The sequence below is a fragment of the Eulemur rufifrons genome, chromosome 8 (assembly GCF_041146395.1).
Source record: "Eulemur rufifrons isolate Redbay chromosome 8, OSU_ERuf_1, whole genome shotgun sequence".
Lineage (NCBI taxonomy): Eukaryota > Metazoa > Chordata > Mammalia > Primates > Lemuridae > Eulemur > Eulemur rufifrons.
Genome location: NC_090990.1, coordinates 90,213,680 through 90,240,823, shown reverse-complemented (window position 1 = coordinate 90,240,823; position 27,144 = coordinate 90,213,680). Strand labels below are relative to the sequence as shown.

General features: G+C 35.7%; 1 protein-coding gene across 1 annotated transcript in view; it reads right to left on the bottom strand.

Annotated features, from left to right (window-relative positions):
• Nucleotides 1-1,751: 1,751 nt before the first annotated feature.
• Nucleotides 1,752-27,144, bottom strand: part of SOAT1 (sterol O-acyltransferase 1) — a 72,931-nt gene continuing 47,538 nt past the window's right edge. Inside the window, exons 4-16 of the mRNA XM_069478397.1 lie at nt 17,380-17,531; nt 16,105-16,164; nt 14,060-14,167; nt 12,599-12,881; nt 11,054-11,132; nt 10,482-10,563; nt 10,138-10,183; nt 9,304-9,433; nt 8,124-8,221; nt 6,878-6,976; nt 5,343-5,478; nt 4,591-4,736; nt 1,752-2,600 (exon numbers count right to left, since the gene is read on the bottom strand). Coding sequence (XP_069334498.1) covers nt 2,544-2,600; nt 4,591-4,736; nt 5,343-5,478; nt 6,878-6,976; nt 8,124-8,221; nt 9,304-9,433; nt 10,138-10,183; nt 10,482-10,563; nt 11,054-11,132; nt 12,599-12,881; nt 14,060-14,167; nt 16,105-16,164; nt 17,380-17,531 — 1,476 coding nt within the window. The 3' untranslated portion in view covers nt 1,752-2,543. The remainder of the gene's footprint in view (nt 2,601-4,590; nt 4,737-5,342; nt 5,479-6,877; nt 6,977-8,123; nt 8,222-9,303; nt 9,434-10,137; nt 10,184-10,481; nt 10,564-11,053; nt 11,133-12,598; nt 12,882-14,059; nt 14,168-16,104; nt 16,165-17,379; nt 17,532-27,144) is intronic.

The following is a 27,144-nucleotide window of genomic DNA, read 5'->3' as shown; positions in this document are numbered from 1 at the left end:
AAAATAGGAAAAAATAAATCAATTTTCCTGAAACACATTAGCAAGGGGTATTAGTTTTTTTTATTTGTTTAAATAGTTATGGTGTGAAGAAAAGACTTTTGCTATAAGCAGAGAGCAATCATGGCTAACAAACCGGTTTCAGAAAGTGGCCATTTCTTAAGTGTTACATGTTTTTGAAAGTTTCTTAGGATAGTCTTAGCATTCTAAACAGTCTACAGTTCTACATATCATTTGTTGTAAATTTAGAGCAGAAAAATCAATAATAATAATAAAGGGAAGTGGAGAGCTTTTTAAAAAATAGCCTTGATTAGTCCAACAAATACAGTATTCAGAAACACAACAGAAAAACGAAGTCCTCTCTTAAGAGTACACATTTATAGTACTTCTTAGAAATATAAACCTAGGAATTCCATTGTCTTGCTTTGAAAGATTGGCTTATTCATAACCATGTCATAGACCAATCTGTTCTCATTATCTTTAAAATGGAGTTTTACATTCAAGTGATTGATTCATTTTAATATTTAAGGAAAATGCCAGAAATGACAAGCTTTATTAAAGCAGTCTAGTTAAGAGGTTATGGCTCCATTACAATTACAGTCCTGTCATGTAGAACATCACTGCTCGGGAACACGTGGAATACCTGTTTACAAGTAACCTCCTTTGAGGTGTCCTTGTGTTTGCTGAAGTTGAATTTGAGATTTGAAATCTGCCTAAACTCATCTGGATCAAGGATGGTGAATGAAATAGGTGATCAAGCTGGGTACTTGTGGCTCATATTAGGATGTGACTATTAAGAAACTCTACTTACCTTCTTGTGAGATTCAAAACTGACTTTAAAACAAATTCTAAACAGTAGCAAGACAGCCTCTCAAGTGGCTGCTCCAAGTAGTAATAATCATTTGAATGATTCATAAGTCTCACTTCTTTGGGTGGAAAACAGAACCACAAGGTCATCCTGTGACATCCTTTGCAATGCTCAATCTTCACAAAGATAATCACACCTCATATATACAAACAAAATAATTCCACACCAGACTGTATTAGTAATGGGCATCTTATAAAATGGAAATATTGCATAATTGAGTACATTTCCTTACAAACAATCACATATTAATTTGTTTCACCTAAAAACTACTACCGTTAAAAGTATAATAATTGAGCAAATGCAGAAGCCAGCTTCTGGATCCTTAATTATCACATTAATATTAATGGAGATAATTAATACTTATATGTTACAGACTCACTTGTCTGCAGAATAATTCAAGATAAGTCAATATTTTTTAGACAATAATTGTTCTAAAGGATACTTCTAAATAACTTCAAAGAACTTACTACCTTACAGTTAAAAAAACATCTTTTACATTAAGTTCCATGATAAACAAAATAACTTAAACACATGATTGACTCTACAAATCTTTTTTTAAAATTACTTTGAAAGTTACAAGAGGAAATATTTTTCTTTTTCCTGTGCTACTTCTTTCTTTTTCCCTTCCTACTTCTGATCCCCTCAATATATAATATTATTGACATAAACTTAAGAATTCAAGGTGAAAGGCATCTTTTTGCTTCACAGAATTCATGACCTACAGTAGAGAAAACAAGGTAAAAACTCAGTAGAACTGAACTTTTTTTCCAAAAAATTATAAAATAGGATATATAACAAGATTATCTTTAGAAAATATTTTCTCTTTCTACTGGAAATAGCAAAAATTATGCCATATTATTTTCTTTTCTTCCCCAATTGCATGTTAATTAGCATATGTTCCAACAGTGTTCATGAAAACAAATTCTAAGTCAGAGGTAATTCAACAATTTCTTTCTTTTTTTTTTTTTTTGTTTTTGGAGACATTGTCTCGCTCTCTTGCCCGGGCTAGAGTGCCATGGCGTCAGCCTAGCTCACAGCAACCTCAAACTCCTGGGCTCAAGCAATCCTCCTGCCTCAGCCTCCCGAGTAGCTGGGACTACAGGCATGCGCCACCATGCCCGGCTAATTTTTTCTAGATATTTTTAGTTGTCCAGATAATTTCTTTCTATTTTTTAGTAGAGACGGGGTCTCGCTCGTGCTCAGGCTGGTCTCGAACTCCTGACCTCGAGCGATCAACCCGCCTCGGCCTCCCAGAGTGCTAGGATTACAGGCATGAGCCACCGCGCCTGGCCAAAGGTACTTAAACAGTTTCTTCATAAATGTTTTGGCTAGTTCAGTGGCCAAGAAAGTATTATGTTTAGTCTCTGATTGGATGGAGTCAAGAAAACAAAACAGTATAATTACCAAGGCTAAAGCTGATATGACCCAGCAAGAATCTGTCATTACCTCAGCCATTAGTCTTCCTTCTCTTCTCCTCACCCCAACAACAACAAAGTCCTGCTTAAGTGTACCTCCAGTGACCTTCCAACAATTCTGCTTCAAGTGACCTAGGAATGGAGTGAGCCATCTGTAAAGCCTGGAGTGGTCCGAATAACACAGATAACTTCAGTAACAGCTGGCTTCAAGTCAAGGAGAATACCGAATCTTCAGTGACAAGAAGGAAATAAAGTCCATGGTTCTAAAATACGTATTGACAAGTCCAGGAACGTGGCTGGATATAATCTAGAAATGTGGGCTATGATGGGAAATAAAAAGAATGGAAGAATAGTTTGTGTACATAAAGTGTGGGAACAAGAGATGTTAACATTATGTAATGTACATCTCTACAATGCCTCTCAGCATTTCAGTAACCTTCAAGCTATAGGCAGCTCACTAATTCAAAAGATGTTCAGTACCTTCATCTACAGAAGCTTCACATGAAGCTTCCAAGTCCAGTAAACTCTACACAATTGCATGGACTTTTGACCAAATTCTAAATAGGAACCATTTCTTTCTGTATCTTGCCTTTTTATTTAAACACAGCTCCACTTTTAGCAAAATCTAAATGGTGGTAGGTTAAGGATGAGAAAATATGTGTGCAAATGACTGCAATACAAAGTTTAAAATTACTGAACTGTCTAAAGGAAGAGCAGGTGAAGTTATCATAAAAGATCAGAAAAGGAAAGAAGAGAGAAAGAATTTGGAAAAGCTTCATGGAAGATATAACAAACTGGATTTTGAAAGGAGAATAAAATCTGACATGTGGAATCTGAGTGTAAAGGGCAGCATGACCAGGGACAGAGTTAGGAGTAATTAGTTCAGATGCGCAAAGCGGATTAATAGGAAATATGGAGGGAGGTTGAGGCAACATAACAAAAAGAGACAAAGTAGCTTTGGAGAGTAGACAAAGAAGCTTTGGAGAGAAACTGATTTGATTGTGGACATTTTCACTTACAAGTGCCTGTGGGAAACACCCAGGCACGTATATCAAGAAGGCAACCCCTCCAAACTTGGAAGGTTGTAGACATTGAATGACTCCCTAGTAAGGAGTCATTCAATGTTAAATTTGCCAAATTCAAATTTAGCAAATTGAAGTACAGGATGCCCAGATAAACATGATAAATAGCTCTAACTGCTGAATTTTTGTAATTTATTGAAAAAAAGCAGAATACAGGACATTTAGGGTATTCTGAAAAGGCTAATATAGAAAGCAGGACAAAATCATTAAATATAGGACATGCCCTGTATACAAGATGCCTGGAGGCTGGGCACAGTGGCTCACGCCTATAATTCTAGCACTTTAGGAGGCTGAGGCGGGTGGATTGTTTTGAGCTCAGGAGTTTGAGACCAGCCTGAGCAAGAGCAAGACCCCATTTCTACAAAAAATAGAAATTAGCCGGACGTGGTAGTGCGCACCTGTAGTCACAGCTACTCGGGAGGCTGAGGTGGGAAGATACTGAGTCCAGGAGTTTGAGGTTGCAGTGAGCTATGATGATGCCACTGCACTCTAGCCTGGGCAACAGAGTGAGACCTTGTCTCAAAATAAAAATGAAAAAAAAAAAAGGGGGGGGGGAAAAAGATGCCTGGAAACTCTACTTCTTACGGTATTTCTACCCATGAAATTCTACCTATAACTATATGTAGTGCTTTCAGCTAGTGCTAGTAGACCCACTTAACCAGACCATATCAATTAAATTAACCAGAATATTTGCTGGAAAACTCAAGAGTCTATGTTCTATACTATGCTACTTGAAAATAAAATTCTTATTGAACATAACTACAAAAAAGAAAAACAAAATATAAGAATCAAGGATAATGGAATCCTGGGCATATCAGTGTTGTCCGACATTTTTACAAGAGTTTATTACTTTGGGAAGGAAGAGGTAAAAATATCTATGTTTAGGTGGTGGTGATACGGACACATACATTACACTGGATATACCTTAGAGAACACTTACATTTTCAAGAGACAGAAAATTAGAAGGGGCTAAAAAAAAAAAAAAAGCAGTAAAAGAAAAAAGAAAACCAAGAACTAGGAGAGTTAAATGTGAAGAAAACCAAAGAAAGAAAGAATTTCAAGGACAGTACAGTAAAAGCAGATAAACTAAGGCTTTTACTCCATATTCCCCTTACTTTAACACTAATTCATCATAATCTCCACCACTATTCTCCTCCTTAAAATATAACCTTCACAATCAGGAGACAGAACAGGTAACTTTTGCACTCCAATCAGATTGGCAACTCACATCTTTCAGAGGACAGCGCTGACGTGCATACCACTCTTGAGAATAAAAGCACAGCAAGACTCCAATACCCAAGAAAAGAGAAGTCCACATCAGAACATTCCAAATTGGCCTTTTCCGACTATCATTTACAATGAAGTTGAAAGCCACTAGAGTTAGGAAAATAACAAAAAAAATACAGTTATCAAAACAATCTATCAGGAGATAAGGGCCCTCAGATATCTGCTGTCATCGTTTAATAATCACAGTGAGCAGCAACTGTTATATATATATATGTATATATATATTTTATTCTGGTCACTGGTTGTATAAATAACAATGAAGTTTCATTGTGGTAATGTATTAATCGCTAATTAATAGGAAATCAACAGTATTCACAACAGCTGAATATATTTCATGGAATTATTCATATTCTAACTTGTCCCTGTCCACAAATGGACCAAAAAATGGTCAGTTTTCCAAGGGATGCATACTGACAGTATTTATGAACAGAGAAGCTGTTTATATAGTCTTCATGACCTACCAAATCAGTGTTATTAAAGGTCTTCACAAGGTTACCTACATTTCCTTAATGTAAACATCTTGAGACAGTTGTGTATATTATTCAAAGTCAATATTCTAACCATCTGATAAACGCTACCTTGAAATGGTATTACTACTATCTAGTTTTTCTACATTGATTTTATAGTTTCTTTTCTGTCTCATTTTCTCTTTTAGCATAATTCCCAGTACTCACAGCATGCCAAGATACTTACTTCCAAAGAACATGAAGAGCACGAAGAGCACAGGATAGAAAAAACTCAAGCAAACAGCCAAGGCATATTCGTGCACTATAGCAGACACAGCAAAGACAGCTAACATGGCAGCAGATTTGAACCTCTTAGAGAACAACTAAAGGAAAACATTAAAAAGTAATTTTAAAAAATTTTAAAGTAAGCATGAGCTTTATAAGATTTATAATTATGACATGCTAAAGGCACCTAGTTTAATACATCTATGCTTGATTTTCCAAGTCTACTCCTTGGATTAATCCAAGTCTATTAATTACAAAAACATATATACTCATAAACCCTTATTTTATTAAAATGAGGCATTTTCCTAAAGCATTATTGTTCAAAGATCTAGGTATATTTCTAAAAACATTAATAGCTTATATATGTAAGTTATTGTGGTTGACAAATTATAATTTTCATACATAAACAAAACATATCTAATTTCAATCTTCAGAGTAACGCAGTATGGTAGACAGAGCAGGCATCCTCTCCATTTTCACAGGTAACAAAATGAAGATTTAGAAAGGAGAAGAGACGTGCCTCCTCTCTATGTGAAAGTGCACTTACAGGACAGAACTAGCACTCAAATACAATGCTGTTTCCACAACAAGATGCTGTCACTTGGTCAGATGGTGCCATTTCTTAATAAAAACCGTAATCCAGAGATACCAGTGTCAACCGAGAAATTCAAGATTACATTCCATCAGTCTAAGTACATTCTGCTCTAAAGAACATCTCAAAGACATGTGTCACTGATTAGAAAGATATAAATCCACAAAAAGTGTTTCTCTGTTTTTAACAAAGAAACAAAAATGAAAAAAGGCTAGAAAGGAGATTGTTGGCAACGAGATTCATAAGAAATGATCCATTATTGGTGGATCATTTCAATTCTTCCAAAGACTCCCATGCATTCTTACTTTGTTATCATATAAAATAAAAAACAGAGCAAACACATAGTATTAGACCTAGTACTGTACATGCTGGTTTCTAAGTAACACTATTCAAAGTAGAAAGGTTCTTAGATGTAAATGTCCCATAGGAAAATTGAAAAGATACTATCACCCTTTCTTCATGAGCAATTAAATATAACTTCTTCCAGCTGCATAATGCTAACACTTTCTGGAAAAGAATCTCCATTTTCTTTTCTTTTGTGGGTTTTTTTTGGGTTTTTTTTTTTTTTTTTTTTGAGACAGGATCTTGCTCTGTTGCCCAGGATAGAGTGCAGTGGCATGATCATAGCTCACTGCAGCCTCAAACTCCCAGGCTCAAGTGATCTTCCCACCTCAACCTCTTGAGTAGCTAGTCAGAACACAGATGCACACCACCACATCCAGCTAACTTTTTCTACTTTTTATAGAGATGGTGTCTTGCTATGTTGCCCAGGCTGGTCTCAAACTCCTGAGCTCAAGTGATTCTCCCTCCTCAGCCTCCCGAAGTGCTAGGATTACAGGCATAAGCCACTGCATCTGGCCAAATATCCATTTCTTAAACGACATCAACTAAATCTTGCTGCTTACCCAGAGAAAGTCCTTGTAAGCATAATAATATAGCCAGTCATGGACCACCACATTCCATGTCCTATAATAGTTAGAGTATGACGTGGAGTTCCACCAATCCTGAGGGGAAAAGTAAAGGCATAAAACTACACACACAAACACACACACACCCTCCAAAGCCAAACCCCCTAAATTTTCCCAAAGAACATACATACATAACATGGAACCCACAGTATATTATGATAAATTGTTAGTCCATACACTCATGTCAGAAAACTCTTAAAAGGCATTTTGGTTATTAGTGTTGATATGACATGAATTCTAGTACTATGTATGGCCAAGTTTCTAGGTTCATTTTGTCTCATTATCAAACAAGTTATGATGGAAGATACAGAATATAGAGAATCATTTAAATCTAATGATCATCTAAACAGCTATCAGTAAACTCTCCCGGCCCCCTGCCAGCTCATCACCTTGCTAGAACCTAATAAGAATATTCCAAGGTCATTAAGACTAGAGTGTTAACATTAAAGAGCTATTTGGTGGCATCATAAATGGCAAAATTTAAGTTACACCAGAGTGAGATGGTAGCTACCTCCAAGTTCTGGTGTCCCTTTATATAATTCTCACTCCCAATTTTAAGATCAGACTAATAAAACCAGATATCTAAAATTTGCAATCCACACTTTATGTTTCTTTGAGACAAGAATGGGAGACTTGCAGTGATGTCAAAAAACAACAAACACTAAAAGAGGGCTTTAGGTAGGGTTACAGAACACTATAGAACCACTCTGGCTCCAGTCTAGACCTTAATTCCAATGTTAGAAGTATAAGGATACTATTGAATTAATATCTTTCAAAATAAAGAAGAGAAAAGTTATTTCCCTCACGAACTGCTCAATGGTCTTCAATGGAATAATTTGCTGAGGTCACTCCTACAGAACTAGATAGCCAATTTCAAATGAATGAACACTCAGGGAAGTCTCATGTCTTCTGGAAACTTTCCTGCTGTAATCACCAATATATCTCACAGGATCCAGTAGAAACCATGGGCTTGTATTAAGGGAGCAGAAATTAGAGGTAAAAGGCAAGACTATGCTAATTATATCTGTATCAGAATTCCAGACCTGATATTGGTAAAATTTGTGGAAAAGAAATTTCATAATGTTTGTGTCAAAAAGCTGGTAATATTAGCCAACAATGCTCAAACACTTAATGAGGAAATACATTAAATGTGAAAGGAAAGATAAGTCTAATTATATATTACCTTATAAAACATCCTGTCACCAAAGCGTAACATCTCAGCAAAGGCATTGAGCCAGCAGTGCAAAAAAGCAAAAAAAGTAAGGAACAGAATCAGCACCCCTAAAAATAAGATTAACAGTATTAAGAGTTCTTCCAAATAGCTCACATATCAAGCAGTTAGTTATATGTCAACATTTGTTTGCCGGGATTATTTCATAAACTACAAGTTATTATACTATATTGTAAAATACCCATTTACGTGTCAACCCTTTTACACTTATTCAAAAACTATTTATAGAGCATCTATCTATTATGTACCAGACAATATGGGAGAGACTGTGACTGACTATAAAACACAATCCTTGATCTCAAGGAATTTGCATTCCAGTGAGGAAGACATCCAAGTATGTAACACATACCCTATTTTAGGGACAGATACAAAGTTTATTAGAATAAGTCTTCGGGACCATCGGGGGTGGGGGGGGGCGGTTATTGGATAAAGTCTGAGAGCGGGGGAAAGGAAGAGAGAAGGTGATGACAGAAAACATTACCAACATTTATTGAGTAAAGAGGAAGAGTAAGTAAACTATAACTAAAGTGCAAGCTCCCAGAAAGCAATATGCATGTCTTGTTCGCTGCTGAGTGCTGAGCACCTGGCATACAGTAGGTACTCATATATCTGTAGAAAAAAATAAGTGGAATGAATGAAGTTAAGAGACTGAGGTATGGCTGGAAAGATAGGAGGAGAATAAGAAATAGTGGCAAGAGAGATTTCAAGATGTGGTCAGCAGCATCCAATGCTTTATGTAGGTCAAACTGGATAAGGGCTAAACCATGTACTAGATTTAGAATCAGGAGGATACTAGTGATTTTAACAAAGGGCATTTCAGTGGCCTGGTGAGATTAGGAGCTAGGTTACAGTGAACTGGATAGGGAACAGAAATATAAAGCATAAATATGGCCCATCTACCCTCAGAGAATGCAAAACTTGAATGAAAGCCAGAAGACGAATGGAAAGATTGTCGTGAGACTGGAAGAAGGACAGTTCATTTCTAAAACAGATGGTAAAGAGGTCAGGGTGAGTAAAGATGTGTAAATAAGTTTAGAGGGAAAAGTAGGTAAATAAAAGGTGTTCACAGGCAATAGTTTTCTATTTTCCTTGTGAACTTATGCATGACCAAATTAACAAGCACCCATGTTACCTGGCAAGATGGAGTTAAATACACATAGGACCAGAACACGAGCGCTGAAGGGCTCCTGTTTGATATTCCGAAACAAGGGGGCACAAAGCCTTTCAAAGATGTAGTATACATAACAAAAGCAACCAAAAACCTGGAACATAACAAAGATACAATTATAATAATGATGGCTTGATAAGGAAAGACAGAGGATGATCTTAAAACCCTCAATGTTTACATATTTCGTTTAACACTAGTATGCAGGATTGCTATAATCCTTCAGAGATATTACTCAAGCCTAGTTTCTACCACACCTTTTCCCAATCCTTTACTAAATGACGTTTTTAAAAGTTCATACTCTTAGAACCTGTTTTTCTTCCTACATAAAACCCATAAAAAAGAACTTATTTTATAAATGGGTATTTGATTGAGACAAGAATTTAAGGTGGGATCTTCTTGGATTTATGATTCTAACAGGGGAATGGGGGAAGAATGGGGGAGAGTCAGACCACACCCACACACGTATACCCACCTCCCCAAAACAAAAACAGCCAGGAACACAGGGGGAAATTAATGTGGATGCTTACTGAAATAAGCAAGGAGAATTACTTTAATTAAAATAATACCTTCTTTTATTGAAGAAAATTACTTTTGACGTTGGAAAAACAAACACCATTTACTGTACTGGGAATAGTTTAAAAGAATTCACCTTCTCAACAGAAAGCATTCTAGGGCTTCCAGTAGATTTAAAGAAATTAAATTATTATTATAAAATTATTATAAATTATTTAAAAATTATTATGAATGTTATTATAAATATCCCTCCAATCAACAAACCATAGGCAGTTAAAAATTTACCTGTGCAAACTGCATAGCAACATAACCCCATCTTACAGTGGGAGTCCTAAAAAAGGAAGAAATGAAATAAGTTTTCTAAATAAATACTTAAATACTCTCACAATTAATATTTTTGCATACAGATCACTTATAACCACATGAAATACTTACATAATTCTGTCAAGAATTACTATAATCAAATTAGACTGCTATAATCACCATTTGAGACATCCCATGCCAGACAGAAAATGAAAATTTCTATATTCTCTGTATCCATACAGGAACTGGTGGTCCCTGCCTACTATCCCACCTCGCTCATGCCACACTTCATTGCTCACTATATCCCTATTTCTTACTCCCCTTACCTGGGATAGCTGTCACGGTAGATAAGGGTAGGAGCAAACAAGAAGTACAAGTACTGGTTGACGGTAGGTATTGGAACAGTGCCTAGAAAAGGAAAACTATACTTAGATCAGAAGCTCTTTGATTTCTCTCGGTAAAACTAAAGGAGAAAAATAAGGAAGCACAGAACAGGAAAGAATAAAATGACATCTCTTAGCTCACATTCTTTCTTCCTGATCTCCTAAAATGACCTCCTATTCTTGTATTAATTGAATATTACCAATCTATCTAAACTAAGTTATTCCTGTGACTGAGATAACTTCTAGAGTATGAAGCAACAATTTGCAAAAATTAAGCAAGCATAGGTATAATGAGGCAACGTTACAAAAGAGTCTAATGATCAGTTTTTTTAAATTATAGGTTTAGGGCAAAACAGGAATAGTCAGGAAACATTGAGATAATCTTCCAAATCAATATGGATCCTATATATTTAAAAATCAAACACAATCTCTACATTATATAATGTGCCATCCTAGTAAACACCCAAGGTTGAAATATCCTGTCAATAATCCTTTAACTTAATGAAAGTACATACTTGATTTCTCCTTAGCTGAATTTAGAACCCGAGGCACATTCTCTCTGACAAATGAATGGGCCTTCATTATCAAACGAATCTACAAAAGAAAGAGAGGAAAAAAAGATGAATTTTCTGTCATTGTCTCCTATAAGCAACTTCAGAACAGCATTAGATTATATTTACACAAAAGAACTTAATTTTGCATATACCAAACCAAGTTTACTTTTATGTAATAAAGAAAATTAAAAAAAAAAAAACTCCAAAGAAGGACATGTAATTACTCAAATTATTTTGCATCTAACAGCATTATCTAGTACAGGTATATTACAAATTAAGAAATTAAAAGTCTACTCAGGCCGGGCGCAGTGGCTCACGCCTGTAATCCTAGCACTCTGGGAGGCCGAGGTGGGCGGATCGTTTGAGCTCAGGAGTTCGAGACCCGCCTGAGCAAGAGCAAGACCCCACCTCTACTAAAAGTAGAAAGAAATGATCTGGACAGCTAAAAATATATAGAAAAATTAGCCAGGCATGGTGGCGCATGCCTGTAGTCCCAGCTACTCGGGAGGCTGAGGTAGAAGGATCGCTTGGGCCCAGGAGTTTGAGGTTGCTGTGAGCTAGGCTGATGCCTCTGCACTCTAGCCCAGGCAACAGTGCAAGACTGTGTCTCAAAAAAAAAAAAAAAAAAAAAAGTCTATTCAGAAAAAAGTCTTCTGAAAGGGCCCTTTCCATTAGTCAAACAGATTATAGACAGCCAATATAAGTCAGAAAATTCGGAAAGGTGTAGAAACAAATGAAAATAAATCATTTGGAATTCAGCTGGGAGGAGGCAGAACAAGATAGCTGAATAGACTCCTCCAGCAGTTAATCGTCTCCCTCCCCCCAAGAACACCAAACAGTATGGAAAGGACTTTTTAAAACTTCTTATCATCTGAAGTACTTTCTATGTTCCCTGTTTTCAGTGAATGGTCTTTGTTTACCTAGAAAACCAATTCTGGTAGGTTTTCAAGAATGTAGACCATTCTTTTTTGAGATATTTTTGGAGGGTATATTAAGCATCTTCTAAATTGCTTTAAGGAAAAGTCTTTATATGATGTTTTAAAATTAAATATAGATTATTAATTTGATAATAATTGGATAACTGACCATCTATACAAGGCATCTTCATAAGAACAGAAATAAATCCTTTATTTAGATGTCAGTAATTACATAACAATGAATCTGATACCTTAAAAGTTGAAGTTTTTAAATACAAAAATATTTTATAATTTAAGTGACTTTTACAAAAAGTACTTGAGATCAAAAATCTAATTCATCCCAAGCAACTCAATATAATTCATTTCATTTATCAAAACTCAGAACACTGAAGCTAGAACAAATCTTAAGAGATGAGATGATCTAGTTTAACACTTTAATTTTACAGATGTCCTAAAGAATGATATATGGAAATTTATTCAAGTTAAGACAGATAAAAATAACAGTTTAGTATTATATCATTATTATCATTGTTGTTATTATTATTTTAACTAAGCATAGCATCATTTTAGGTAACACTCAAAACCTTACCTGTTCAAGTATAACAATGAACCGGGAAGCTGGTGGCAATGTATATGCTAATACAACATACGTTGGTCCAAAACCTAGAACTCCAATCTGGAAGATCATGAAAAGCAAGCCATGGAAGAGACAATGGATCAGTGGACGAGAACTCTTACTGTAGCCACTGGCCCAACGTTGAAAAAGAAAATAGGGAATTGAAAGTGTAGACAGGAACATGATACACCACGTCCAAACAACGGTAGGAAGTTTGCCAAAAGCATAAGACAGGAGACTGAACTCAAGCACCAGCCTGGGGAGAAAAAGCACGAAAAAAGAACATAGAAGTGAATTTTTAATATGCACTGAGTTCACAGAATTCAAAACTTTCAGACCCTAAACTTTCAACCTTAGGAAACACTACAATATTAATACACTGAAGTCATAAATGTAATAGTTCTGATAGATAGAGATCTGCTTCCAACCCTCTGCTTCACAATATATCTCAACAACTAGTGTTCTAAAAGCCCTAAGATAATACAGTCTTTGAACTTAAGATACCCAATATAATTGGACTTTGAACTTCTGAAAAATCAGATTCTCACATTAATAGTTTTAAATTCAAATATTCTATGTCAAAATAAAGTCTAAAATAGTAATCATTCCTATGTGCAAAAGATGATTTTTTTTCAGAAGGAAACAGGTACAATTAAAAAATCTCTTAATATACTATCATCTCAAAATTTAACTTTCCCAAAAAAAGCACATAATTCAATCTATGATTATCACACTGCCATTTTTTAAGTTACAATTTGATTTTTATATTAGAAAGAAACATCATTTTCAACCTTAAGTTCCAAGAAGCTACTTGTTCTAAGTAATAATCTTAAATCAATACCATTAAAAAAATTGATAAATCCTATATGGCTGTCCCTCCACACCCACAGGGGATTGAGTCCAGGACCACGTGCAGATACCAAAATCCATGCACAGTCAAGTCCTGTAGTCAGCCCTATGGAACCCAGGATATGTAAATCAGCCCTTGCACAAGTGGTTCCATATCCAGGAATACTATCTTTTCAATCCACATTTGGTTGCAAATGTGGAACCCACCAACATGAAGGGCTAACTGTACTTATTTTGAAAAAATCCACGAACCCATGTTGTTTAAGGGTCAACTGTATACAAAATTCTCCCATATGGAAAAATTACTTAGAAACTACCAATCACAGTCTATTAAAAATAAAATTTAATAGAACACTAAAATGGTCTATTAAAAATAAAATAAATTTTATTTTTAAAAATAAAAGTAATGAAAGTGCTAATTTTCTCTCTAATTACTCTCTTCAGGGGAGAAGACTATCACCCTCAAATAGGCTGCTTTGGGAGTTTCTGAAGCAAATTTAACGAAATTACCCTTTACCAAAATTTAGTGGAAAAATCCCAGCTTCTCCCATATCAACTAGCCAACCTTCCTTTTTGTTGTCTTACCTTCCTTCATCAATGTAATCTACTACAAGTGTGCTGAGGATAAAGAGAATGAGGAGAGCAATAAACATGTGATATATTGTTCTGATGTGGTCCACTTCAAGCAGCTCACTGTAAATGTAGTTCAAACAAATCAAATTAATAATCTATATTTACTTTTAAAACACCATATAAAGACTTTTCCTTAAAGCAGTTTAGAAGATGCTTAATATACTATCCGAAAATATCTCAAAAAAGAATGGTCTATATTCTTGAAAACCTACCAGAATGGGTTTTCTAGGTAAACAAAGGCCATTCACAGAAAACAGGGAACATAGAAACTATTTCAAATGCTAAGAAGTTTTTAAAAATCCTATTCATACATTCTACTCCCTACATTTAACTAATATATATTAAGCACTATATATTTCCAGGATGTTAAAATTGACACAAGTTTCACGGTGATGGTAACTCACCACCACCCTACAAGTATATAAAACCTAACGGTTTACAAATACTTTTACATTCTCCTCGTTGACTCTCTCCTCCCCTTCTTTTCTGATACTCATTTACTTTTATATTTGAGATTGGGCTACTTTTCTTTTAAAATATAGCCATAACTTTCTAGAAGACTTTTCCTAAACATATCTTTCATATCTTACTAAAACAAGCTTTTAAATCTTATTTTTGGAAAGACGCATGCTAACTTTTTAAATGACTTTTTGAGGAATTTAAAATATTCAATCTCTGGAATAACAATGTTCAGATTCTAATAAAAATCCATCTGGGCCATAGAATTTGTGTTCTATTTCCTTGGTTGAAACATTTTTTTTTAATTAAAGTGTATTTTAATTTTGCTTATTTTTCATATAATACAAATTCCATCATTAAAATTTAAATTATAATGTTCAAAATAATTTTTATTTTCCCTTTGTGTGAAAAGCCTGCATTTTCTCCCATATATAAATTTTAAAAGATCTCTTCAAACAATAGTGTGGCAAAACATTGAAACAAAATTTTACACTACATGCTTAGAAAATTCCCACCTTCTTATCAAGGTTAAGTAGCACAGATCAATTTGGCTCATTGAAAACAAATTTGATAAGCATAAGACGCATTTTTAAAGAAAAGTACATTAACAGGTGAGGTGGCTCACGCCTGTAATCCTAGCACTTTGGGAAGCTGAGAGAGTATCACTTGAGGCCAGCAAGAGCAAGACCCCGTCTCTACAAAAAATAAAAAATTAGCTGGGTGTGATGGCATGTGTCTGTAGTCCCAGCTACTCAAGAGGCTGAGACAGGAAGACCGCCTAAGCCCAGGAATTTGAGGTTGCTGTGAGCTATGATGACACCACTGCATTCTAGCCCGGGCGACAGAGAAAGACCCCATCAAAAAAAAAAAAAAACAAACCAAAAAAAACCAAACACACACACACACACACACACACACACACACACAAGCACATTGAGATACTTAAGGTAATTTTTTTTTACCAGCTCAACCATTTCAGATGATCTATACTAATACAGGTTAAATTTCAGCAGAATTCTAATGAATAAATGACATTCATCACCTACCCAAAATGTACCTTTAATTCACAAATGAAGTTGTTACAATTTACACTGTGGATTTTATGAAAAAAATATTAAGCAATCAGGGTTTTAAAATAAGTGATATTGAGAAAACTATCAAGTCTCTAAACTGGCCAAAGAAGAGATGAAAAACAATTTATGTATCAAGAAGGCAGCAACTTCCAAAACTCTCCTGAAGTGGTTTATCAAATTAGAAAACTTTTGTTCTAGCTCTACTGGGTAACCAATTCTTTGCAGGACAACTTCAAGGAATTTACCAGAGGACAGATAACTGGTCCCTAACTCCTCCTTTGAAACCAGATACAGAACCAGAAAAGTCAGAAAGGAGTAAGAGACAGAAAATGTACAAAAAGAAATATCAAAACTAATGATTTATATGGATACAGAACAAACTCCTTACATAGTCATAGTGATTCTATTAAGATAGCTTTCTTAAATTCAAACTAAAAATAAACAAAAACTACTAAAAATACTCACTCTAAGAGAGATCGCCTTGCAGTAAATATCTTTCCTTGTTCTGGAGGTGCTCTCAGATCTCTGGGAAGAACAAAAAATTAAAACAAAATATAAGTACTTCAAGTATTATAAAAAATCTAATCCCATGGAGAAGAGACAGAGTATTACAAACTACACCATCTAACATTAATTAACTACCTTTTCACTATGATTCAGGTACTGTGTTAAGGATTTTGTGTATGTTAATTCATTTTTAAACAATGCTATGAGGTAGGTGCATGGATAACTATTAAGGATGAAAGGGATATTAAACACCCCTAACCTGAGCAACATGCAAAAAGTTCCCCATACTCAGTCCCTATGGAAAGGAATTGCAGTGATTCAAACATTAGCAACCATTCTTCCTTCTTTTAGAGATCCCCTGAGGTCAAAGACAGGCCCCCCGACCATACTTTACTCCAGGTCATATACTGTTACTGGTCTATCCTCTGAAACTGCACTGATGGTTATAATACTATTCCTAATGTCAAAGGACTTGCGACAACCTCCTGATATTAAAGGTTTCCTCCGGTTACTAAAAACGTTAATTTTAACATCTTGCATTATCATCTTCTTTAGGGCTTTTTGCAGCACCACCAGCACTTCTGTCAACTATTACTGGTCAAAACGGTTCTCTAGAAACTGAGAGTCTGGCAGAGAGACCACAAGGGCATAAAACTGAGAAAAGCACAGAATGGCAAATTAGCACATATTAGCCTTTGCTAGCCTTCACTCTTATTCTGGATGACTGACCAATCATAAAACTGTATGATAATCACTGCACGTTATTACAAGTATTAGCGTACAATAGAGAGGCATATAACCCGATATGACTAAAAACAAGGACTCTGGAGCCAGATTGTGGGTTCAAATCCCTGCTTGTAATCTTGGGCAACATTTAAGGGTTCTGTGCTTTAGTTTTCTAATCTGTAACATGCAGAGAGTTATAGTATCTGCCTCATAGGGTCATTGTTTGGTTTAAATGATTTAACCCATAAAGCACACTTAGCAAGTGTTGGCTCTACTATTTTATTAGTCAACAGTCTTGATTGAAAGAAGTATGCATGTATGTTACAATCCATACATTAAAATGAAAAAAATTCACCTTTTAAGTGGTTAAAGAATTTTCCCAATGCAACACATAGCCAATAAAAAGTGGTGGCAGGGTATGAACTCAGGAATTTTTACTTCAGTCCACATTCTGACCACTGAGCTATACTGAGTAGTGTATTAAAAGAAAATAGTATACATACTTACTTTGTTCTATGGTTGTTTTTCTCTCCTTCAAGAACAGAAAAAGTTGTGAGAGCACACCCACCATTATCTAATGATGCTGATTTTTCAATGAGATTGGTCACAAAATCATCAAAGTGACTGCCAACTTCCTTCATAAAAAATGGTTTCAATTCCTAGAGTTTTAAAACAAAGAAAAATATAAGGAACTATGACATGCTTGTGGTTCATTAACATTTTCCTAACGGGCTCTCTTAAACAGAGCTGGATCAAAAAAGAAAGCCATACTAAATGAGTTCAGGGGAGGAGAAGCAGAAAAACACTTCCCATATTCAACTTGAAGTTTCAGAAATGGCTACTGAAAAAGCAACATGATTTATGCGCTCTCAAAAATGTATGCCCTTTTTAGGCATAAATCAAGATATCAAAGTAATCACCTACTAAATGAACTCCTACAAACGATATACAAAAATCAAAATTACAGAAATGATTTTTAAAAAGACTATTCTTTTCAAATTTTTATTTAGAAAACGAAGTAAAAAAAAAAAATCAGTATTATATTCCCATCATATAATTTTCACAGTTTTAAGTCCACTTTTTTCTGAAGCAATCCATTCGTCCCAAGTACTTAACATTTATGTTTTGGAGCATGTCATTTCTACACCATACCTACATTTATACAATGTTTACTTCTACCTCCATAGCTATATATTTATATAACCATGAAACATGCATAAGTGTATATATATGTTATATGTAAACATATATACACATATGCACATTTTCATAAGGTAAAATTATGTGATATATGTTTTCTTAAAAATGCATTTGTAAATGTTATGCATTTTGGTCTCAGACAATTCTTTTTTTTTTGAGACAGAGTCTCACTCTGTTGCCCAGGCTAGAGTGAGTGCCGTGGCGTCAGCCTAGCTCACAGCAACCTCAAACTCCTGAACTCAAGCGATCCTCCTGTCTCAGCCTCCCGAGTTGCTGGGACTACAGGCATGCGCCACCATGCCCGGCTAATTTTTTCTATATATATTTTTAGCTGTCCATATAATTTCTTTCTATTTTTAGTAGAGATGGGGTCTCGCTCTTGCTCAGGCTGGTCTCGAACTCCTGAGCTCAAACGATCCGCCCACCTCAGCCTCCCAGAGTGCTAGGATTACAGGCGTGAGCCACCGCGCCCGGCCTCAGACAATTCTTAACATCTACTTAACTTCTACTTTCAGTTTTTGCAAAGTATGAAGCAAAACATATTTTTTCAGGTTATGATAGGCCACCTACTGTAAGTGTCCAAATTATAAATTTGGTTATTTTTAAATTGGCGGGACTTACCACAAAGGAAAAAAAAAATGTTATTTACTAATTCTTCAAGAGAAAAACATGCTTTTCTTCTGACTAAATTATTTAAGTTGAACTCAAAAGATATGAAATAGCATTTTTCTAGGTCTGTTATATACCCAAAAGGTTTGACTTTGACCAAGTCCTTTAAAAGTAAAAACTAAAAGTATCAATGTATGTAACAGAACTATAGGAAGGCTTCTCAAACCACTCTGTCGCCTGCAGTTCCCAAATGTCTTCTGGGTCCTGGGCAGTGAGAAAACACTAAGTCCCAGCTCTCACAGGCTAGTTAACAGAGTTGGAAAACATAAGACATATGTATACAAACAATACACAGATTACCTAAGTGTCGCCTGAGCAGTATAACCAATAAAGACTTAAAGAACACATAAGAGTTTATCAAGCAATGCAGAGATGAGATCATTGGAACTGGAGGTCTTTTTTGAGCTGAAATATCAAAGAACCAGGATTTAGATTGAGTGAAGTGAAAAGCAGAGACACAGGAAAGTATGAGAAGCTTTAGCCACAATAGAAAATGCAAATAAGGAGGTAGGTTTTAGGGACAAAATATAGAAAGCCTATGTTCCCTGGAGGAATAAGGAGTTTTTACAAAATTATTTTTTCATAATATCTGGCCAGGTGCAGTGGCTCACGCCTATAGTCCCAGCACTTTGGGAGGCCAAGGCAGGAGGATGACTTGAGGATAAATGTTCTAGACCAGCCTGGTGACACAGCAAATCCCCATCTCTACAAAAAATAAGAAAATTTAGCTGGGCATGGTGGCACGCACCTGTAATAACAGTGGGAGGCATAGGCAGGAGGATCACTTGAGCCCAGGAGTTCTAGGCTGCAGTGAGCTATGATCCTGACACTGCACTCCAGCCTGGGCAGCAGAGCGAGATCCTGTCTCTTAAAAAAAAAAAAAAGATTACTGATAGTGTTTTATTTTAGTTCCTTTGTTCCATTTCAATTATATACCAATCTCCATTCTGAAATTTGTTTGCAATAGGAAGCAAGTACCCCAACCAAAAATAAATATATCTAAAAACCCCAAAGTAACACAAAGAAAAAAAGGGTTTTTTTCTCATTTAATCTCTAGAATAAGACTGATAAATAATTTTTCAACAATTATTTTTCACTGAAAAATAAATTTAAAATTTAAAAAAGAATAAAGTTTTTTTTCCAGCTACACAAAAGTCCCATCTGGGCACTCTCCTAGGCATGGAGATCCAACAAGGCGCGAAAACCAAGTCCCTGTCCTCATGGAATTGATAATCCCTGTGGGAGTAGACAGCACATATAGTATTCCAGGTGTCAGGTAAGGAAAATAAAGCAGAGTGATTGTGGGAGGTGCTGTTATTTTTCACAAAGAGGTCAGAGATAAAACTCAAAGATAAGATGACATTTGAGACGATCTGAAGAAGGTAAGACGGCAAGTTACCTTGGATATCTGTGGGCTAAGTACCAGGAAGAAGGAAGCATGTGTGTAAAAAGTCCCTGAAGCAGAAGTGTCCTTGGCATGTTCATGAAATAGCAAGGAAAGAGGCCATCACAACTGAAGTGAAAAACTGATAAGAATTAAGTTCAGATAAAAAGGAGGAGAGGGACAGGAGGGGGACAAAACCATATAAGGGCTCAAACACTTTACCACTACTCATGTCTCAGCCCATTAAAATTGTACTCAACATTAAAAGAGAAGCCTGGAATCTTGAGATGTGGCAAAGGGAGTCAAGGCATTTCTTTTAGCTAGGATTCCTCATGCTCTGGCACCAGTCCATTCTTAATTTAGAAATACGTAGACTAGAAGCATGAAAAAAAAAAAAGTAATAAATGTTATATAAAAGTGAGTAAAAGCTGCTAAAATCAGGTCCTAATCCACGCAACTTAAACTGAAGAGTAGTCAACTTCTTGTGCCACACATTCTCGGGCCTTCCTCATTACTAGCCCATACATAAGCCTTCGCCACACAGTAGTCTCTCCTTACCTACAGGAGGAACACTTCTCCCAATTTTAGTTTCCTGTGGTACAGGAATAAGATATTTTGAGAGAAAGAGAAAGCAACCACATTCATATAAGTTTTATTACAGTGCATTATTACAATTGTTCTACTTTATTATTAGTTATTATTGCTAATCTCTTACTATGCCTCATTTATAAATTAAACCTTATCATAGGCATGTAAATATGGGAAAAACAGTATGTATAGGGTTCAGTATTCTCTGCAGTTTTAGGCATCCACTGGGGGACTTGGAACATGTCCCAGGATAAGGAGAGACTACTGTACATTCAACTTCGGACTTGCAACTCCCAGGCATGTGAGTAAGAAATCCTACAGCACTCTCCTTACCCACTCTCCTTAGCAGTTGCACCCTTTTCTTCATTCTATTCCCTTCTTTTTCTCCCCATACTCGAGAACGCCTATATTTTATTCTTTTCCTCTAAGTCTACAAGTAAGTATATCTCTTGTTATTCCAAGCTGCTATCTGATCTCAGAGACCAAACAGATCCGGACAGCAGGAGCACTTGTATTATTCAGCAACTAAGGTGGGGAACAAGATATGCACAGCCCTGCTCTTACTGAGCTTGCTACTATCAATGAGGAAAAATATTAAATAAATTATGAATGGTACAGTGAATGCCACAAATAAAGGACAGTTTAGAGTGACAGGAGAACAGAGAAAGAAAAGAGAAAGTAAAAGAGTAGAAATCACACAGCTCTCCACAGTGTGAGGGTGCTCACCACAGTATAATGTGGTGCTAGGTTTCCACTATTCTTATAAATTTCTTTCACACCCTCCCTCACCTATGACCCTAACCTGTGACTCTTCAGATAATGCAGAACATTGCTTGGATATGCTGAGCTTATAATGTTCTTATTTTAATATGATTGATTCATGTATTTTTTACTTCAGGAGTCCATACCAAAGCTAGTACAATACTAAGGAAAAACATGTCTTTAGTGCTAATAATAATGACGCAGTGAAAGAAATATGCGCTTTCAGCCAGGCAGAGGTGGGTTACAATTCTAGATCCACCACTTGAGTGTGGCCTCAAGCAAGCTATTTCACTTTTCTGAGCAGTTACTTATGTGCAAAATCAAGATGAATGACACCTAACTTGCTAAATTGTCATGTGAACCAAAATCAAAATAACCCACAAAACCCCACAGCACAATACCTGACAGTTATCACTCTACAGATAATTTGTTGCTCCAACCCCTCCCCTTCAGTCTGAGCTAATCTACGAAGAAAAAACATTAAGATGATGTACAATAAAAATTGCAATTTAAGCAAATCCTATCTTTTAGTGCTGTTACTGTTAAAAGTTAACTACTTAAATCTACCATATTCCTATACATAGCATTATAATTAGATGCCTCATGTTCATTTCTTTATACCTTTCTCCTCTTTGAGGAACTGAAGTTGATAGAAACTGCTGCCACTGGGACACAAGGAAGAGCTCTGTATTGTGGACACCATTAAGTTTCCTCACACTCCTCCTTTCCTAGATCCTAGTACTGATGACAATAAAGAGTGACTGCTTATTATTGTCACTCCCTTTGTAAGGGGGAATATACAAAAAGTACAGTACAAGAAGAGGTCCACTTCTGCCTTCTCTGAGTTCTTCCATCACATGAAACTGTTAATTAGAACTTCAATACATGACCATAACAAATCTGAATAATGTCTAATATCAGTAACCTGAAAAGGATGTTGAGGTTATAGCTACTAATATTAATTTCATCCAGCCAGTGGACTATTATCACCCTAGCATTATGACAGACAGATGGATGGATAGGCAGAAGGGAGAAAGGAAAGAAGGAAGGAGGCAGTTAACCAGAAACGGAAGGTGCTCAGATAATCTAGTAAACAGAATCACTGTATTTTAGAGCTCAAAGAAACCTCTTATTTTAAATAAGCAGCTCAATTAGATAACCTCTAGTAGTCCAAGAATGGGGAACCACCACCATGATGCAAAGACCCTAGGGCTGCAAACACAGGAAAGGCACAAATGATCAGCGGTAAGACTAGAAAAGCAAGTAGGGACTTCATAATGATGGATCTTTAAACCAGCATTTTTTAATTTTATCCTAAGGTCAACTGGAAGCCAATGACATTTTAAGCACAAGATTTATAAACGTGTTCAGATCTGCATTTAAAGAAAGATAACTCTTCTAAAAAGGCAGAGGTTATTTTGAACTGAGTTTTAAAACAAGATAACCCTTTCGAAGGAACAGAGGCATGAAAAAATAAAAAAGTAGGCTGAGAGAAACACAAAGTAAACCAATCAGTATATAATAGCACTTTCAGCCTCTCAAAAGATTTAAGTTATTTGATTATAATTTCTTCAAAAATGGCTGTATTATACTCTGACTCAACAAGGCCATCTTGCTAGTCCATAAACTACTTGTTTCTCTGATTCACTGCCTGGCACAGAGAATCTTTTAACCTCATAGTGGCATGCAACCAGAAACCTGACCTTTCCGGGCAAAACAAGTAACACAATTGAACAGGTAAATTCAGTGGTCAGGGTTCTACTAAATTGACTCCTCAGAGAAGTCTCCTAACAATTCACTCTAAAGTTCTTTCTATTATAACATTTAATTATTTTCCTTCCTTGCACTTAATCCAATTTGAAATTCTATATGTTACTACCTTTTGGCATCTTACTGTCTGCCATTAACTGACTTTAAACATCATGTCTTTGTGTTAACCGTACATCCAGTACTCAAAGTTACTGACAAGACTGGTGTTAAATTTATTTCCAAACAGCTTTTAAAAACAACCTAGCACCAAAACTCCTATTCATACCATTGCTGGCTTAATTCAAACTCTATTATAAAATAGAAAGTAGCTATCTAGAAGCTATGAAGGAAAGGGACTAATAATCATTATTGTTATCGTTGGTAACGGCTGCTATTCAGTGAGTGACTGTATATACTAGATCTCTTTTAAGGGTTTTTATATATTATTTCTAGTCTTTTTTTTTTTTTTCTGAGACAGAGTCTCACTCTGTTGCCCAGGCTAGAGTGCCATGGTGTCAGCCTACCTCACAGAAACCCCAAACTCCTGGGCTCAAGCAATCCTACTGCCTCAGCCTCCCGAGTAGCTGGGACTACAGGCATGCGCCACCAGCCCGACTAATTTTTTCTATATATATTTTTAGTTGTCCAGATCATTTCTTTCTATTTTTTAGTAGAGACGGGGTCTCGCTCTTGCTCAGGCTGGTCCTGAACTCATGACCTTGAGCGATCCTCCTGCCTCGGCCTCCCAAAAGTGCTAGGATTACAGGTGTGAGCCACCTCGCCCGGCCTATTTCTAATCTTAAAACAATCTTTGAAGTAGGCATTGTAATTTCTATTTTACATATGGGAGACCTAGGCTTAAACAAGTAAAGTGATATGATTTGTCCAAGGTTACAGAACTTAGAAGCTGTGTAAGTGGGATGAGAACCCAGGTCTACATGACCCCAGAGTTCACATTTTAGGTCACTAAATATGAAATGTCCAATTTTAAATCAAAAGTTTATTATATCCTAAACAAGAAGCAGTACAATTAATCAAAGTATGCACATAAGTTTTGCTATCTTAACAGTAGCTTGTTTATGCCAGCAGTGATTGATGAAGCCTGGAGAGCCAGTGGCAATGAAATCTTGAAAGGCTTTTCCCACAGCGTGTTGAGAATTGAATATTGTTCCTTGCAAGAAGCGGTCCAAAGCCTGGAATGAATGGTTGTCAGTTGATGCAAGGTCTGGTGAATACAGTGGATGATAAAGTTTCCAAATCCATCTTCTATAGTTCGAGCAGTGTCATTTGTTTGACATGGGGTTGAGCATTGTTTTGCAAGAGGATTGGCCTATGTATTGACCAATCTCAGCTGCCTAATCGCAAGCATCCTCATCATTTTGTCCAACTGGTTGCAGCAGACATCTGCTGTAATCGACTGACCAGGTTTCATGAAGCTGTAGTGGATAATACCAGCGCTGGACCACGAGACAGACACCATTAGCTTTTTTTGATGAATATGCAGTTTTAGACTGCATTTTGGCACTTCATCTTTATCAAACCATTGTGCTGAATGCTTGAGATTGTCAAATAGAATCCATTTTTCATCATATGTAACAATATGGTATAGAAATGGTTCACCCTTACATCACGACAGCAAAGAAAGGCAAGCTTCGAGGAGATTTCTCTTTCTGCAGCTCATTTAATTCATGTGGAACTCATCTATCCAGCTTCTTTACCTTGCCAATTTGTTTCAAATGGTCCAATATTGTTGGAATAGTGACGTCAAACCTTGCTGCTAATTCACGCGTAAGTTGAGATGGATTCACTTCCACTACAGCTTTCAGCTCATCATTATCTACCTTGATCTTAGGTCACCCACGTGGCTCATTTGCACTATTAAAATCACCAGAACGGAACTTCTCAAACTATCCATCCACATACTGTGCGTTCATTAGCCACATCCTTCCCAAACTCTTTGTTGATATTTTGAGTTGTCTGTGCTGCACTGGTTCCATGATGGAACTCATATTTGAAAATAACACTAATTTTTGACTTATCCATGGTTTCACAAAAATTGCTCTAAAAAAAAAAAAAAAGTTTGAAAGATAATCACAAGCCAAAACCTGTGTTTGAAGGATTGAGAATGTACCTTCACAATAAAAATAAAACAAGTGTCAAAGTGAAATGTCAAAGATATCAACTGTCAAACTTAGTAATTAAGGAAATCGAACATTTCATACTTAATAACCTTATAGTAATACTATATTGCTTTCCACTGCTATCAGAAATATTTCTATATGATTAGCACCATAAGCCAAATAAGAAAAACCTTTTAAAAAGTCAATGATACATGTGTAGCATGATAATAATTGATAATCTAAAAAAAGTAAGGCCATGTTTAGCTTTGCTCTACTTGCAAACAATTTTGCTAGAAGCTATCAATGTATTATAGGTTTACAGATCTAAATAGTGCATTGTAATAAATATCTCATCCATATTTTTTTAAATTTGTTTGGAAATAACCCTTGATATGGAGAGGCCAAAGGCTTAAGATAAACCAGCAATGAAATGAAATCTCTGAATTATAATCCCTTTTTATTTAAAATAAAATTCATGGCAAGGCTTGGTGGCTCACACCTATAATCCTAGCAAATCCTAGCACTTCGAGAGACCAAGGCAGAAGTATTGCTTGAGCCCAGGAGTTTAAGACCAGCCTGAGCAACACAGTAAGACTTCATCTCTATAAAAAATTTAAAAATTAGCTGGGTGTGGTGGTGTGCACCTGTAGTCCCAGTACTCTGGAGGCTATGACAGAAGGATCACTCGAGTTCAAGAGTTTGAGGTTGCAGGGAGCTATGATGACCCAACTGTACTCGAGCCCAGGCAATAGAACAAGACACTGTTCCCCAAAAAGTAAATAAATAAATAAAAATAAAAATAAAATTTATCCTGGGCTGTCACCCCATTATTCTTAATAAGATATCACATTTTTATCAGTCTAAACTGAGCCAAAACACAACTATCTATCTTAATCTTCCACTTAGGTAGCTCCCTCAACTTTATCTTCCAAATGGTATATCTTACTTTTCTCATCTTCACCTACCTCTTTACTTCTTTACTAGCCATTGTTAAAATGTAAGAAAAAACAAAAACAAACAAACAAAAAACACCACACCAGAAAAGTGGTAAAAATACATTCCTAGTAATTAACTGATGATATATCCATTCAAGTGACTATAAATAAGTCATTTTTTTAAAAAAATCATATTTTCAAAGATTACATAACATAAAAATACAAAATAATGTTAAGAAAAATATACAAACTGAACATGTAAATTGTTGCTGATTTTGTTGAAAGTACCTACGCATGCCGGGGCCTGCATGTGTTTACATGAATCTGTATGTATGATGGAAAAAGGAAAACAAATTATTGGGAGAAAATAAACCAAAATGTTATCTCTAGCTGGTGGACATATGGGTGGTGACTATTTCCTTTTTATGCTTTTTCTCTTATCAATTTTCTACACTGAGCCAATATTGCTTCTATAATCACAAAAAAATACTTTATGTAAGAAAATAGATCCCTCCTGTTCTTAAAGTAATCCTATGTGACAGCACAACACTAAAATAAAATCTTAACCAATCTTTGGCATATTTTTTTAAAAGAATGTATTTTATCTAAGATGCCACTGATATTTGTGTGGCATTAAGAAAAAAAAAGGCTGCCAACCGAATTACATTACATAGCACAGTGATTTATCGTAGTGTATAATATATACCCCAACTTCGAAGATATTAAATATTTGAAAAAAGTGTTTCTTAATGATATGCAGATTATTACCAGTTGACTAGTTTTGAGGTGGTAGATTCTCATTAACTATAATATAGAGCAACTATCACCTGTGAAGTCTTCAACAGCTCTAAATTTATGTTAATTC